General features: G+C 35.5%; 1 protein-coding gene across 2 annotated transcripts in view; it reads right to left on the reverse strand.

The window, feature by feature from the left end:
* LOC5564174 overlaps positions 1-13,640 on the reverse strand; it is a 550,217-nt gene that overhangs the window by 150,862 nt on the left and 385,715 nt on the right. For both annotated transcript variants that reach the window (XM_021844877.1, XM_021844876.1), the window contains exon 9: positions 10,823-10,965. In XM_021844877.1, coding sequence (XP_021700569.1) covers positions 10,823-10,965 — 143 coding nt within the window. The remainder of the gene's footprint in view (positions 1-10,822; positions 10,966-13,640) is intronic.

The raw sequence follows: 13,640 nt of genomic DNA on the forward strand, positions 1-13,640 counted from the left end.
CTTCAATGGTCTGGTCAAACAGTTTGAATGCCTGAGAAAATATGTAGGAATTGAAGTTGAGATTCTAATGTGAATCAATAACTTCATGAAACGTTAAGAAAACATAACCATCAAGAAGTAAAAAGGCGTGAAACAAGAGCCCCATAAGTTGTTGTAATTTGAGGGAATAACGACAAATTTTATGCTCTGCAATGCGGTCGTCGTGAAACTGACCTACTATTCAATAACTTAAACGAAGTACACGAGGATATTTGAGTTTTTTTCATATTTTAATGGTATGCAAGTACCGTAATTTCGGGTGAAATTGATCATTTTTCACGGTTCTTCTAGTCTCTTTTCTATAATGTTCACAATGCCAAACAACTAAATGCAGGATAATAAGAACGAAGGTGAGCCTCATCGACTTATGTACCGAAATTATCTAACAAATGTCATTTTAGTGTTAGCAAATACCTCTAAAATAAAAAATCAGAGGATCTCATTTCGGGGTGAAATTGATCACTTGTCAATGCCATTATTGTTAGTTTTCAAAACAACTCTATATGATAAATTTGAGCTCCCTGAATCCGAATATGCTTGTAAAATTCTTAACAATGCAATATTTATATAAATAACGAATAGTTAAATTTCAAGAATTACGCGGAAAACGCCTAAATGTATGCAATTTTCTAAGGAATTCAATGATATGTAACAGAAATTCAATTATTTCAACCATATGAGCAAATTGGTACGAGTTTTGGTGCTGAAAACTGGTTTGGGGATATATCTCATGCATCCTCACAAACTTTCAGGTTTATAGCATGTTCAAATCCTTGCTTACAAATAGAAGTTCATAGGTGTTTGCCAATACTGCACCGTGCATGATTTTGAAATTTTACGTTATTTTCATAGTAATAAACATTCTTTAACGCAAAAAACTTCACAACACACAATTCGACAATAGTTACGACAAGCAACGTTCATTTACTGCAACTTACATTGATATTTGTGCTCCATTACGAATAAATAAAATCGTGTGATACGATGATCAATTTCACCCTTCTGATCAATTACACCCGTTTTTACAGTATGTTGCCAAAAACGGATCCATTTTTTTTGCCGAAATCGGGGGTACCAGAAACGGAGCGTACCAAAATTGGATAAATTTCTTTACAGTGCACACTATTCAGAGCCCGGAAACCCCGTTTTTTAGTTTAATATGTCTAACCGTAATTTTAGGAGGATGATTGCTTCTAGAGAATTGGCAGATATCTCATAATTTTTATTTTGATATAAAAATATTAGTGATCTATCCACCTAGCAGTGAAGTGTGATAATATTGTTTTCTATATTTGCTCAAATCGAGTAGCTTCAGCAAGGTTGTAGATAATGATATTTTTTTTTCTCAGACACCATTTGTGCAAGAATTGTGGAGCATTTTGTATTAAATACTACTAAAACCATATTTTTTTGAATAACTTTTCTAAATCGGGTTCAGCAAAAATGTTGACTCTAGGCTATAATACCTAATTAGCATTCGAACACGACGGAACAAAATAAAACAATGACTCATCGTTAGCCTTAAAGAGAATTTTTCAGATGGAAGTTTTTTTAGTTTGCCGCTTTTCTTGATATTTTGAAACAAAGAGTGACTATTTTTGAACTAAAATAAAAGAAGATGAGATTGAAGGATGGTGTCTTCGAGAAAAACAATGGGTTTCCAATTGTTGACAATTCTCTTGAATAAATATTTTTGCTAAAATCGTTTTAAAAAAATATATTCCAAAATATATGGTTTTAAGAGTTTATCATACAAAATGCTCTGCAAGTCTTGAACAAAGGTTTGGTATTTTTATACAAAAATAAGGCTTATGAGATACCCTTCAACTCTACAGAAGACACCACCCTTCTTAAATCACGTTTGGACATCAAAAACTAAAACAAACATGTTATTCGGGCTCTGAATCAGTGTGCAGTGCTTCCATATTTGCATTTGTAGTTTGAAAAATGTTTCAACGTGAAAAGATATACACCCCAACCTCTTTTTACGACCGTTATCGGGGGATTGTTAATAGAATCAGTGGTAAAAATATCTGGGTTATAATTATGTTTTTGAAAAATGCAATGTCTAGATGTGGAAATACTGATCCGAGATCTTTGGTAGAGTTGAAGCATGGATTAAGATCTTTCCAAAATGGCCATTCATGTTTTCAAATTCCGGTAAAAGATGGCAACACTGCTCGATTGTTATCAAAAGAGCCAATAATTTGGGGACGTTATATGCAGATACCAAAACATTTTAAAAAATAACGATACCGAATGTTCAAAAAAGTTGAAGGAAGTGTTGCATGCCATACAGTCGGCCGAAGCACAAGTGTTTATGTGGCTGGCAACACTGTTTAAGAATAATTAGAAAAATATAAAAACCATAAAAAAATGAGCGGAATAGAAAAATAGAACGCTTAGCAACATAGAAATTCTCACCAACTGTAATCCAGTTTTTCATGAAGGGTTTAAAATTTTGTCGTAGCTGGCAACACTGCTCAAGTAAAACTTCGCCACCAGGCAGTGCTAGTGTGCATGAAACTTTGTTGTTGTTTTGCTGATATCTCAGGATCCTGACCACTTAGAAAGATCATGTCTTCGGCAAAGATGTTTAATAGCCCAAGCACTATCATTATTCTACTCAAGAGATTCGAGAATTTGCGACCAGGCGGCGCTAGTTACAGTAACTACTGTTTTTGAGGACTTCTCTATTTTTTACAATTCTTGACTTACTCAAACTGCCATAACTCAGAAATTTCTTCAACAACCCCTTCACAATAACATGGATTTGGAAAGAGAAAACATAGGAGTTTCATTTGAAAAAAAAAAACTAAATACATTTGACGGCCATATTGAATTTGGCCGCCATATTGTATCTTATCGGAAAAACTTAATTTTCATGGTGTTTGCAACCACCGATTTTGAAAGTTTTGCATCATTAGAAAGCATAGCTAGTTTTACACAAAATGTGAAAAAAATTATAGGTGCATTTGTTTTTTAATCTTAAATTATGTGCAATTTTGTAATTTCTATCGCGCTGGTGCAATTTTCAGTCCATATAACGGTGCGGTAGCAATTTATTTGAAATGTGAAAAATCATTATTATCATTAGGGGCCGTCCATAAATGACGTAGCATTTTTTCACTGATTTTTTACACCCCCCTCGCTCCTCGTAGCATTTCGTCACAAATGCTGATACCCCCCTTGGAAAATACGTAGCATTTCAAGTATCCCCCCCTATCTTCTTTTTATTTGTTTTCCTTAGAAAATGGGTTAAAACCAAAAAAAAAAAATAGTTCAGAAGTTCAATACAAAGTTTGATATTAATTACTGACTGAAACGTCAGGATAATCTAACGAATAATATTATTGATATACAGAAGCGCTCAAAAGTAATTTGGCAAATAGTTTTGAATAAACTTTTTCCTGTTTAAGTTGTTAGCTAATTTGTATTACTTTTGCTGTTGCTACCATTAAAATAAGTTTACAGCTGAAAATGTAGAAAAAAAAAATAATTTGGTTGAAGCTTACAGTAACGAGTACAATAGATTTTATAATATCACGGAGAAAAAATAATTGTCCAGTCAATCATATTTGCTAGAAGATTAATCATATTTTACATTGGATTTCAGTCAACCATACATTAAAATTGATTCAACAATATCTTTGCTTGGTTTAACTATTTGGTATGATTGGTTCAACTGTACAAAATAATTGAATCAACCATAGATATGATTGACACAATATTAATATACAATCATGACAATGGTATTATTGTTGATGTTGTGTTATCAAAACCAGCACGAATCTTGTTTATCGACATTGCAAAAATGCGACAAAATGTAAATAAATATGGGAGCAGGAATTCAAACCACTATCTTGAGACTCCGAGCGCATTAACTTACATCTACTCCAACATCGCTTGTTGGCAAACTGCGGTTTTTTTGCGGTACAGCTCATAACGTTTCAAGGTAATAATGTGCGGAAAGCTAATTCAACAATAATATTATTGAAAAATTCATGTGATGGAAGACAGAAAAAAAGCAAAAGCGATTGGGCAAACCATACTGTCTGTTTAGAAGTACCGATAATATGCTTGTAACAATCATATCCAGGCATGTTGAAACAACTATCGGAAAAGTTACGTCAATCATTCAAGACTTTTCTCCGTGATGTCGAGAAGAAATTTTGGTATATTAGAGGATTGTTTTTTTAATTATTCGATGTTAGGAAATAGATTTCAATGAAGATGATCAACAATATATCATAATTTGAAATGGATGTTCGTCACTATTATCCAAATTCAAATCCATTCTGCAATCAGTGGCCAGATATAGAAAAGATTACAATATTAATAATGTTTGTGTGTCTATTTATAAATTAATTCATTAAGACATGAATACAATATAATGTTTACATAATTATTTGAAGCTTTGAAAAAATCTGTTGGATTGCATTCATTAAGAAAATCTGAAATATCTTATTTTTTTCAATCTTGTCATATGCATGTTTTGAAGCTAAATCATCATTAAATAACCCAACTTTATAAGTCAAACAAAAAAAACAGTTTGATAACAAATAATAATTGTATGTCATTTTTTCATCGCCTCTCATTTTACCGAAGTGATTTAAAATGCTACGTCCACTAGCTGAGACCCCTCCCTCCCCCTCGTCACACATCGTCACAAATTCGTGAAGACCCCCCTCCCCCTAAAAAGCTACGTCATTTATGGACGACCCCTTATCAACATGAGATATTCTATGCTTTGATGTCAGAAAAGAGAGATGGCTCAAAGAATAATAGTCTCTGAGCTACTGAACAGTTTTGTCGAAGATGCCATTTTTATAAGTGGTCAGGATCCTGAGATCATCACAAAAACAAACTTTCGATGTCCACTAGCGCTGCCTAATTGCAGAATTCCGCATTTCAATGACCACCGCATGTTAGCCCTTAAACTACTGAACAATTTTGCTGAACATTATGACATTGAATACTTCATTTATAAAAACGGTCGTTAACCTGAATTTCGGTCGTAAAAAGAACCGTCGTAAAAAGAGGTTGCAGTGTATAAACATATATTAAATACGATTACCGAATCTATGACAAAAGTCGAAGAACAAAAAAGGAGGGACAAAAGGTCAAAAATCTATTTTCAAAGAAGGAAAAATTTCCCACCATGCAAATCAATTTCGAACTTTTGGCCTTTCGACGTTTTGTGTTTCGACCTTTTGTCCATAAACCGGTGACATAGCGTGGTCCAACGGATACTGGTTCTCTAACTCCAGCGTTTTCAATTCAAGGAAAACTATTAAGCACTTTTAGAGCATTTAAATATGCATAATTTGCTAAGCAAAGGTACTCTCTATTTCTTTCCATTTGAGAGTTAAGCTAAGTATGCTGTTTCGCTCAAGAAAAGTAAATAAATTCCTTGACTGAAAGGGTCAAGAAATTTCCTACAGAGAGCCCCCTTTGAAGTGACATTTCTTCTCAACTGCGTACTGCGATCAGAAAAAAGTGATTTTCTTGACCATTTCTTGGGAGAAATTTTCCACGCATCGAGATAGGCGATTCCTTTTCTTGTCAGTAGCAAACCGGCCTTTATTGTTGTTTTTCTCGTAAAAACACGCCGACTATGATTGTAGATCTCTCTGATTGGGGCAAACATAATAAATAAAACATGAAATACAAAGAATTTTTATCAGTAAAACTTCAATATCTTTTGAACTAAAATAGATATTTACAATATTTTTGCATGGAAATTTACGTTTTCTCAGGCTCTAAAAGTCGTTCATAGACTACTTCGAGAAAAATTTGTAATAAAAAATATAACAAAAAACTATTTGAAGGAGTCATTGAGTTAGGGAGGTTTCGAGTTACAGAACACAGAACCAAGGGACGGACATGGTGTAGTGGTTAGTATACACGCCTCTCATGCCGAGGACCTAGCGAAGTAAATCCGTTGGTACCGAGATGAGCTGGTCTAGGGCCAAAAATCTCATTAATAAAGATAGAAAAAACAACGGAATCAGTTCAAACACGGTTCAAGGAACCATCGAGGGGGAGCCATGAAAACCAACTTTCACTATAGTTCTTTAACTCGACATCGAGATATGGAATATCGAGTAAGGGAGTAGGGTAACTTGGGGTAAAACGCACCCCCTAAGGAAGGAAGCGTTTTAGCTATGAAGAACATTATTATAAGTCTTTTTTTATTCATTATCTCATAGACAAACATGTTTTCCATCAAATAGTAGAAACAGCCATTTTTTTTTTTCTTTTTTTCTGGTGTTTATAAATCAATTTTTATAAAATGCTTGCTTATCTGCGTTTTTATTTTTTGCGGGGTAAAACGCGCCACCTGATCTCGGCGTTAGTCGTTCGCGCGCACGCATGCGCAATCATGCTTGCAAATACGTTGCAAAGGGCGTTTGATCAGATGTTATTGTTCGATTATAGTGTAGATGCTAATTCAAAAAAATGTGCATTTGTAAGGTTCAAATTGGCTTGTAACTACAGCTAGGCATTACGTCACCCCACAGTTATGGATCAACTAAGGGTCATTTTTCAGAACAATATGTGATTAATAATCATGGTGACGCTGTACAAAACAAAATTACCTTCTTGGCACTGCAGAATATATTTGTTTTTGAGAATACACCTTAAAATTTCCGATTATTTACGAAAAAGTATCAATTTTGCTAGAAATTTCAAACGATGTCCACCCCACAGATGTGGATCAGTGGGAGAGTAGGATCCTTATTATGGATGAAATCGACTCATATTATGGATCAAAACACTATAACAGCAATATATCTGCGATGAAAACGAATGGTGTGTTAGTGAAAGCATACGTTTTGGCGTTTGTTTCGGAATCGTTTTATCGTTGATTCATAACTGTGGTATGGTTTTTATTGCCCCACAGTTATGAATCAATGGTTCTGGGAATACGGTTAACATTTTATTTCCTACGGACGGAAAAAATATGCTTGAGCATATTATAATTGATTGCGATGCTATATAGATTTATGGTTCATGTAGGTAAAATGTGTTTTGGGTAATTCCAACTATATTTGAGAAGCTATTCCAGTTTTAATGCTACTTTGATCCATATCTGTGTGCTATCCATAACTGTGACTGTACGTTTGCTGGGATTTGAATTCAAACGGCTGTTTTGGTGTTATGAAATAGGAGTGCCCGTTTTGCCCCACGAGTTGATTAAAGTTTAAGTCCTTCAATACGCTTTTTAAGAATAAATTCAACACTTTTTTCGCATGGAATACGAACTATGGGAGTGCACAAGTCGATTCTCGGTGATAGTTTCAAAGGTTTTGTTATTTACCGGCCTGAAAAATGGCCTAGAAAATAACACAAAATTACAACGGAAACAGCAAAAAACGTTTTTTTCGAGTTTTTTTTACAATTTTTGCTAGGAAAACTCTTAAAAATATATAAAGAGAAGCATTTTAATACATTTTCCATTATCTCGGGTGAAAAAAAGCGTCCCAAAGCACGTAGTTCGTTCAAAACAAGGGTGGTGCGTTTTATCCCAACGGCGCATTTTACACCCACTTCCCCTAGTAGAGTAAACTGAATATGATTTTTTCTATTATTTTGCATTAAGAGTATGTCAATACAATTTTTGACAACTACGATCATCTACAAAATTGTTCCTAAAAATGTAGTCTGTTATTCAGTGTTATCTAAAACTAGGATGGTCCACAATTCCCCATAAATTACATAATCAACTCTCTTATTTGCAAGAATAATATTTTTGGCTAAAGTTGTAAAACGTTAAATTTCAATCAACATTGAGAAAACAAGTTTTTCCGTAGCACAAAATTTGACCAAATTAGAGCTTTTTTTCAATCAACGTAGGGTGGTTCAAGAAAAATAGGTTTTTTGACTTTAGTTTGTCAAACATCAACTTTTCGTCGAAGTAGCCTATGAACGGCTTTTAGAATTCTAGAAGACGCAAGTTTAAATGCAAAAAAATTGTTGATATATATTTTAGTTCTAAGTTATTGAAGTTTTACTGATAAAAATTCTTTGTTCTTTCTTAATTCAAAAATTCTTTGGCATCTTGTTGAAGTTGCAAAAATAACACATCTGTTATTTTCTCTTATAATCAGGGATTGATTCCTGAGAAAATTGAGAGAATCTCTCACGTATCGCTCTCTGTAACTATCATAACATGCTGCACGTTATGAGAGACTGTTTATCGTATACTGCTACAACTTTGATCAGATTGGGGGGATAGTAGTGCATGATAAAACCCAGGGGTTTATCATCATTGTTTAGAGGGCTCTAAACATGCTCCAAGACTGGGGGACACTATTGCTATTGGAAGATGGGATGTTTTTCTTTGCTTGCTTTGATCGTACTTCATACTCAAATGAGAGCGAATCCCGCAATGCCTGCTTATAATATGCAATTCTGTTTTGCCTTTCGAATTCCGTCAAAAGTTAGCTTTCAAGTTTGCCCTAATCAGAGATATTCACAATCAAAAGAGGCGGGTTTTTGCAAGAAAAACAAAAAAAAAGGATAGCGAGTTTCTTAGCTCACCAAATTAGGCATTTTTTCAAAGTTCTAAAAGTGTTTCTTGAATTACTTTGATGAGATATTAGTATTGAAAACGCTGGAGTCAGAAAACCACTTTTCTTTGGACCATCCTATATCGCCATAGGAAAAATAACTTTAAATCGGTCTATTAAAGAACTACTATTTTTTTGCAATGTTGCTTGAAATTGAATGGTCTACAACTTGGCTAAAGCACGCAAAGCATAGCATAGCATAGACTGACTGTACATATCAATGGTTGCTACTCCTTGATTGATCGGAACTGGTAAGAAATGCACTTCGATCCAAATGAATAAGGGATGGAAGTTCCCACTTACTCTCAAAGTGCAATTTTAGCAGATCTCACATAGTTGATCAATATCGGCGCCGGCCAAGTCCTTACAGTCAGTTGGGATTACGAAGGAATGTTAGGGCGTAATGATTGTTGCTTCTAGAGACCGAGAATACCTCTGCATCTCCACAATCACCACGGGAAGGGTGTTTATTAGTGAGAAAGGGAAAAGAATAAGGAGGAATAATACGGCTTTTACGTAAACTTTTTATGCAGTTAGTCTCGCGTTTGTCTGTGTATAATAAAATCAAATTTAATAAGCATAAGGGTTTATGCCAACACTTGAACTGACGAACCATCCATAGTTTGTTTACAAATAATAAAAAATTAGTAAATAGTAGTACTATACCATTAAATTCCACTAGAGTTTGTATCCTTTGACAGATACGCGTATTTCGACCTCAACTGTAAGGCCGTCTTCAGTGTCGTGTACTAGACTCGAAAATTCAATGCAAATCGATGTTGATTAGTGGAACAGTCATGAAAATTTTATATAAAAATGCACATATGTATACGTGACCCTGTAGTATGCCGACATTCATAATGTCGAACTATTCAAAGGATGTTTTCAGAAATAACGAAAAACTAGTATATATATATATTGAAATTATTTGAAACAGAATAAGGGTTCATGCCTGCACTTGCAGTGACGAACCATTCATAGTTTGTTTGGAAAAAAAACAACAGAAAATGTGTTATCATAAGCATTAAACGAGCTCGCCAGTTGGTAATCCATCGCCGACTTAACACGAATATCTTTTCGCACTCGCACAACGTGAATTAGATCCTCGCTCCAGTTCACTTTATGGGTTGCATTTAGGTGCCAGAACAATTGTGCAAAATTTCAGCTCGATCAGTGAAACTATATTTTGATTTCACAAGCGTCGGATAGCTTTGCGGTCTTCGGCAATGTTGTTCATCGTAAAAGTACCTATTGAGATATGTGTTCAGAATTTTATAGAAGACAATGGGTCACCTCTGGCGATTTTTCTTCGCAAAACATAGTTTTCCCATAGTAAATCCTATTCTAACTTTAAATGGCTGGCGCTAAAATATAGTTTCATTGATAGAGCTAAAATTTTGCACAGTTGTTATGGGACTTAAATGCAATCCAAAAAGTTGACTAGATCGAAAATCTACATTTTTCATATAGCCGTGTCATAGACTACTGCGCAGCATATCGCGCGTAAATGGATAGAAGGGGACCGCACAGCCGACGACACAAGAAAATTAAGGCTGAATTAAGTTCTACCGAATTCGGATGACAGTGTGGCCTTAAACAGACCATTTAGATATAAGTTATAGATGCAATATTTGGAATGATATTTATGAAGAAATAAAAAAAAACAGCGGGAACGCAATTATATAAAAAGTTCACACCTCTATGAAAATCCGTCAATCTACGAACTCTTCTAAATAAATAAGTAGAATAAGTATTGTAATCCAAACATGCAATACTTATTCTACTTATTTATTTAAAGTTCGTAGATTATGGTCAATTCAACAATAAACTATTCAGGTAGATAGTTTAATGATTGGTATTCTACAGCAGTTTCCTCCTGCTCTAGAACTATTACTAACTTGGTAATCGCAGCTAAATGAATCCTCCAAAAATCTGTTTCACGAATTGCTAAGCCGATCAGAGTTTATTGCACAAATTTGTCAATCAATCTTTTCCGGTGGAATATTCAGCATTATCATTAAATTACGGTTATGGAGGTAGAGTTTCCCACATACTCTCATGATCTACAACTTCATGCAAAACCGATGATTAATGGTACGTTTCCCCCGCATCATCATCAGCAGCAGCCAGCAGCCAGTAGCCAACCAGCCATAACCAATTTCAAACTCAGTTGCCCGAGTTCCCGGTAGGAAGTCCCACTAACTCACCTTGATGTGACAGCGTTTCCCCGTGTAGCCGCGAGTGCATTTGCACGAGAAGCCACCAATGTTGTCGATGCACTGACCGCCGTTGATGCAGGGATTCGATTCGCACTCGTTGTACTCGAAGTTGCACAGCTCGCCGGAAAATCCTGCAAGTAAAGCAAAAGTTGATGATGGGTTGTATTTATTCGCCGAGTTGAAAGTAGACTCAGGAGGAAGCTAGAGTACTGGGGCCTGAAATTTCCTAGGCAAATGCCATTAGGCATAATTGCTGCCCAATTCATTAGAGTTAATGTTTCGATCCCCTCAGTTAGATTCTGTATTTACAGAGCGTTATAGGATCAGCGTGGTCAGCACTCAGTCTAAAGTTTGCAAGCCGTCATCATTATGCTGGTGCAGGTGATTTAGTTGGTGTTCTGCTGGCAGACCATGGCTATTACAAGGATGACGTGACGTGGTCCACAAATGCATCACAAATTCGATAAATTAGAAAGGTTGAGTAACGCCCAATCTAATACATCCAGCCAGCATCGACTAACGGTATTAGCGGAATTTGGGGTAAGTGTGCCACATTGAGCAATATGTTCTAGAACCTTTCCAAAGCTTTTCCAGCCAGCCAAATTATAATAATGATGTTAGATGATAATTTGATAAATTTTCTTGTTAGAACTTTGCCATTAAAAACGAAAAGAATTTTTCAACTATAAGTTTTGCAGCTTCTCAGTGTCCGGTAGTGACTGGATGTCTTGAAAATAGGATGCTGGAGACCTTTGCCTGAAAAAAGAGACTCTTCATAATAAATTTTCACAATATCGAGCTCTTTGGACAAACACATCTTTGTGTAATTTTAACACATTTTAGGAAATTAATTTTGTGGTGAATTCTGCTGCATCTTCTCCAATTTTGCGAGCACTTGCATGAAAGCAGTTTTTCAGAATGTGTTAAAAATGGTTGGGTGACAAAACGTCGAATGCCAAAACGTCGAAAGGACAAAACGTCGAAGGGACATAGCGTCGAAAGGACAAAACGTCGAGAAGTAAAAAAATTGAACGAAACGAAATTTCTTGAAGGAATGATTATCTTCCGGAAAAATAAATAATTCATTATGTCAAGTTTTGCAAAAAAAATACACGTCTTTTCAGTAAGAATCGAACTCACGACTCCCTGATCTCTAGTTAGGGCGCGTTACCCCTACGCCATGAGAGGACTCATGAACGCAGAAGTTAACCTGAATTCGATTTCAGCTCGATAATCACGTGGTCCTTTTTCGCAAAGTGCACCTCTTTCGGAAGAATTAGATGCCCATCCAAACACAACGCTTTTTATATATATCCAATGCCTAGCCCGAGAGCGCATTATTTTTTAGGTATTGAAATAGCACACTACACTAGCCAACAACTGCGCAATTGAGCTGAAATCGAATTCAGGTTAACTTCTGCGTTCATGAGTCCTCTCATGGCGTAGGGGTAACGTGGCCTAACAAGAGATCAGGGAGTCGTGAGTTCGATTCTCACTGAGAAGACGTATAACTTTTTCGCAAAACTTCACATCAATTTGCCCATTTAATCCAATTGCAAACTGTATGTAATCTTTTGCTTTTCGGTAGTTGTTAAACTTCCACTCGGCTTGGTTAGCCGTAAACCACGATTCATAATTAAAAAACAAGAAATCATTATGAACCAAACGTAATGCATAGCATAATTAACCGACCTCGATGTGAAAAAAAAGTCCAGCCAACAATGTTGAACATTCACCGTTTTGACGTTTTGTTCCTTTGGACGTTATGGCATTCGACGTTTTGGCTTTCGCCGAAACTCTCTCTCTTGAAAACACGATGTGTTGGTCCTGAAGAGCTTGATTTTGTGTGAATCGTAATCGTACTCAATTTTGTGTGACTTCTTTTAAACGTAGACTAAACAGGAGCTTGAAAAACAAAACTAAAAACTTACCAGGAATCTAGAGATATGGCGTCGATTCCTATAAAATCTGACCAAACAATATTTTCAGTATATTTTTTAGACTTTTTTGAGACATTTTTAATTGCATGTTTTTTCATGATTGTCTACAGGAATTTCATCAAAAACTGGTTCAGATATGCTTTTCATCCTAGTTTTTTTTCTGAGCAATTATACTTGGATTTTTTAAGGATAGTCAGAAACCTTTCAGAGATTCTATCAAGAATTCCTACAAAAGTCGTCTCAGATTTTTTTTTCAAGAAACTCCTAAGCCCTCCAGGAATTCAGTGATTCTTCCATACATTTTATAAGGGTTTCCCCAAAGATTTTCGTTTAGAATATATTTTTCTCAGTATACTTGGATGTTTTGTCAGTATATTCGTAAACATATCTACTTTCTAAAAGTGACCAAGTGATCTGGGGCATGTGCTTGTGGTCGGAGTTATTCCGGTGGGTTACTGGATCAGGTTGGGTGAAAAGCGTGGTGTGTTTTTGTACCCCTGGAGGTAGGCAAATTTCAAGTTACAGATAACTTCTGGATTCGGCTATACTGTGATCACTATATCATGGAATTTCAATAAAAATGCAACAATGTAAATCTTTTGAGAAACGTTTGAATTGGATAACCATGTGTCCTGCATTTGATTGACCCTACAAATGACCATTTTCGGGTTCTTGGGACGCCCCAAATTTAAGATAAAGTAGCCAATTTGTATCTGAAAATTTGTGCCAAGCGCAATTGAGTTAACTATTATGTTTGATCTCTAGTTGTGAAAACGGTTTTGTATCCATCAAAACTATGGACCGTTCTTCTAGGCAATAAGTCCGATTGGCCACATCCTGTTGAATATCAGATATTGTAGACTTAT

Source organism: Aedes aegypti, chromosome 2, assembly GCF_002204515.2.
Source record: "Aedes aegypti strain LVP_AGWG chromosome 2, AaegL5.0 Primary Assembly, whole genome shotgun sequence".
Taxonomy (NCBI): Eukaryota; Metazoa; Arthropoda; class Insecta; order Diptera; family Culicidae; genus Aedes; species Aedes aegypti.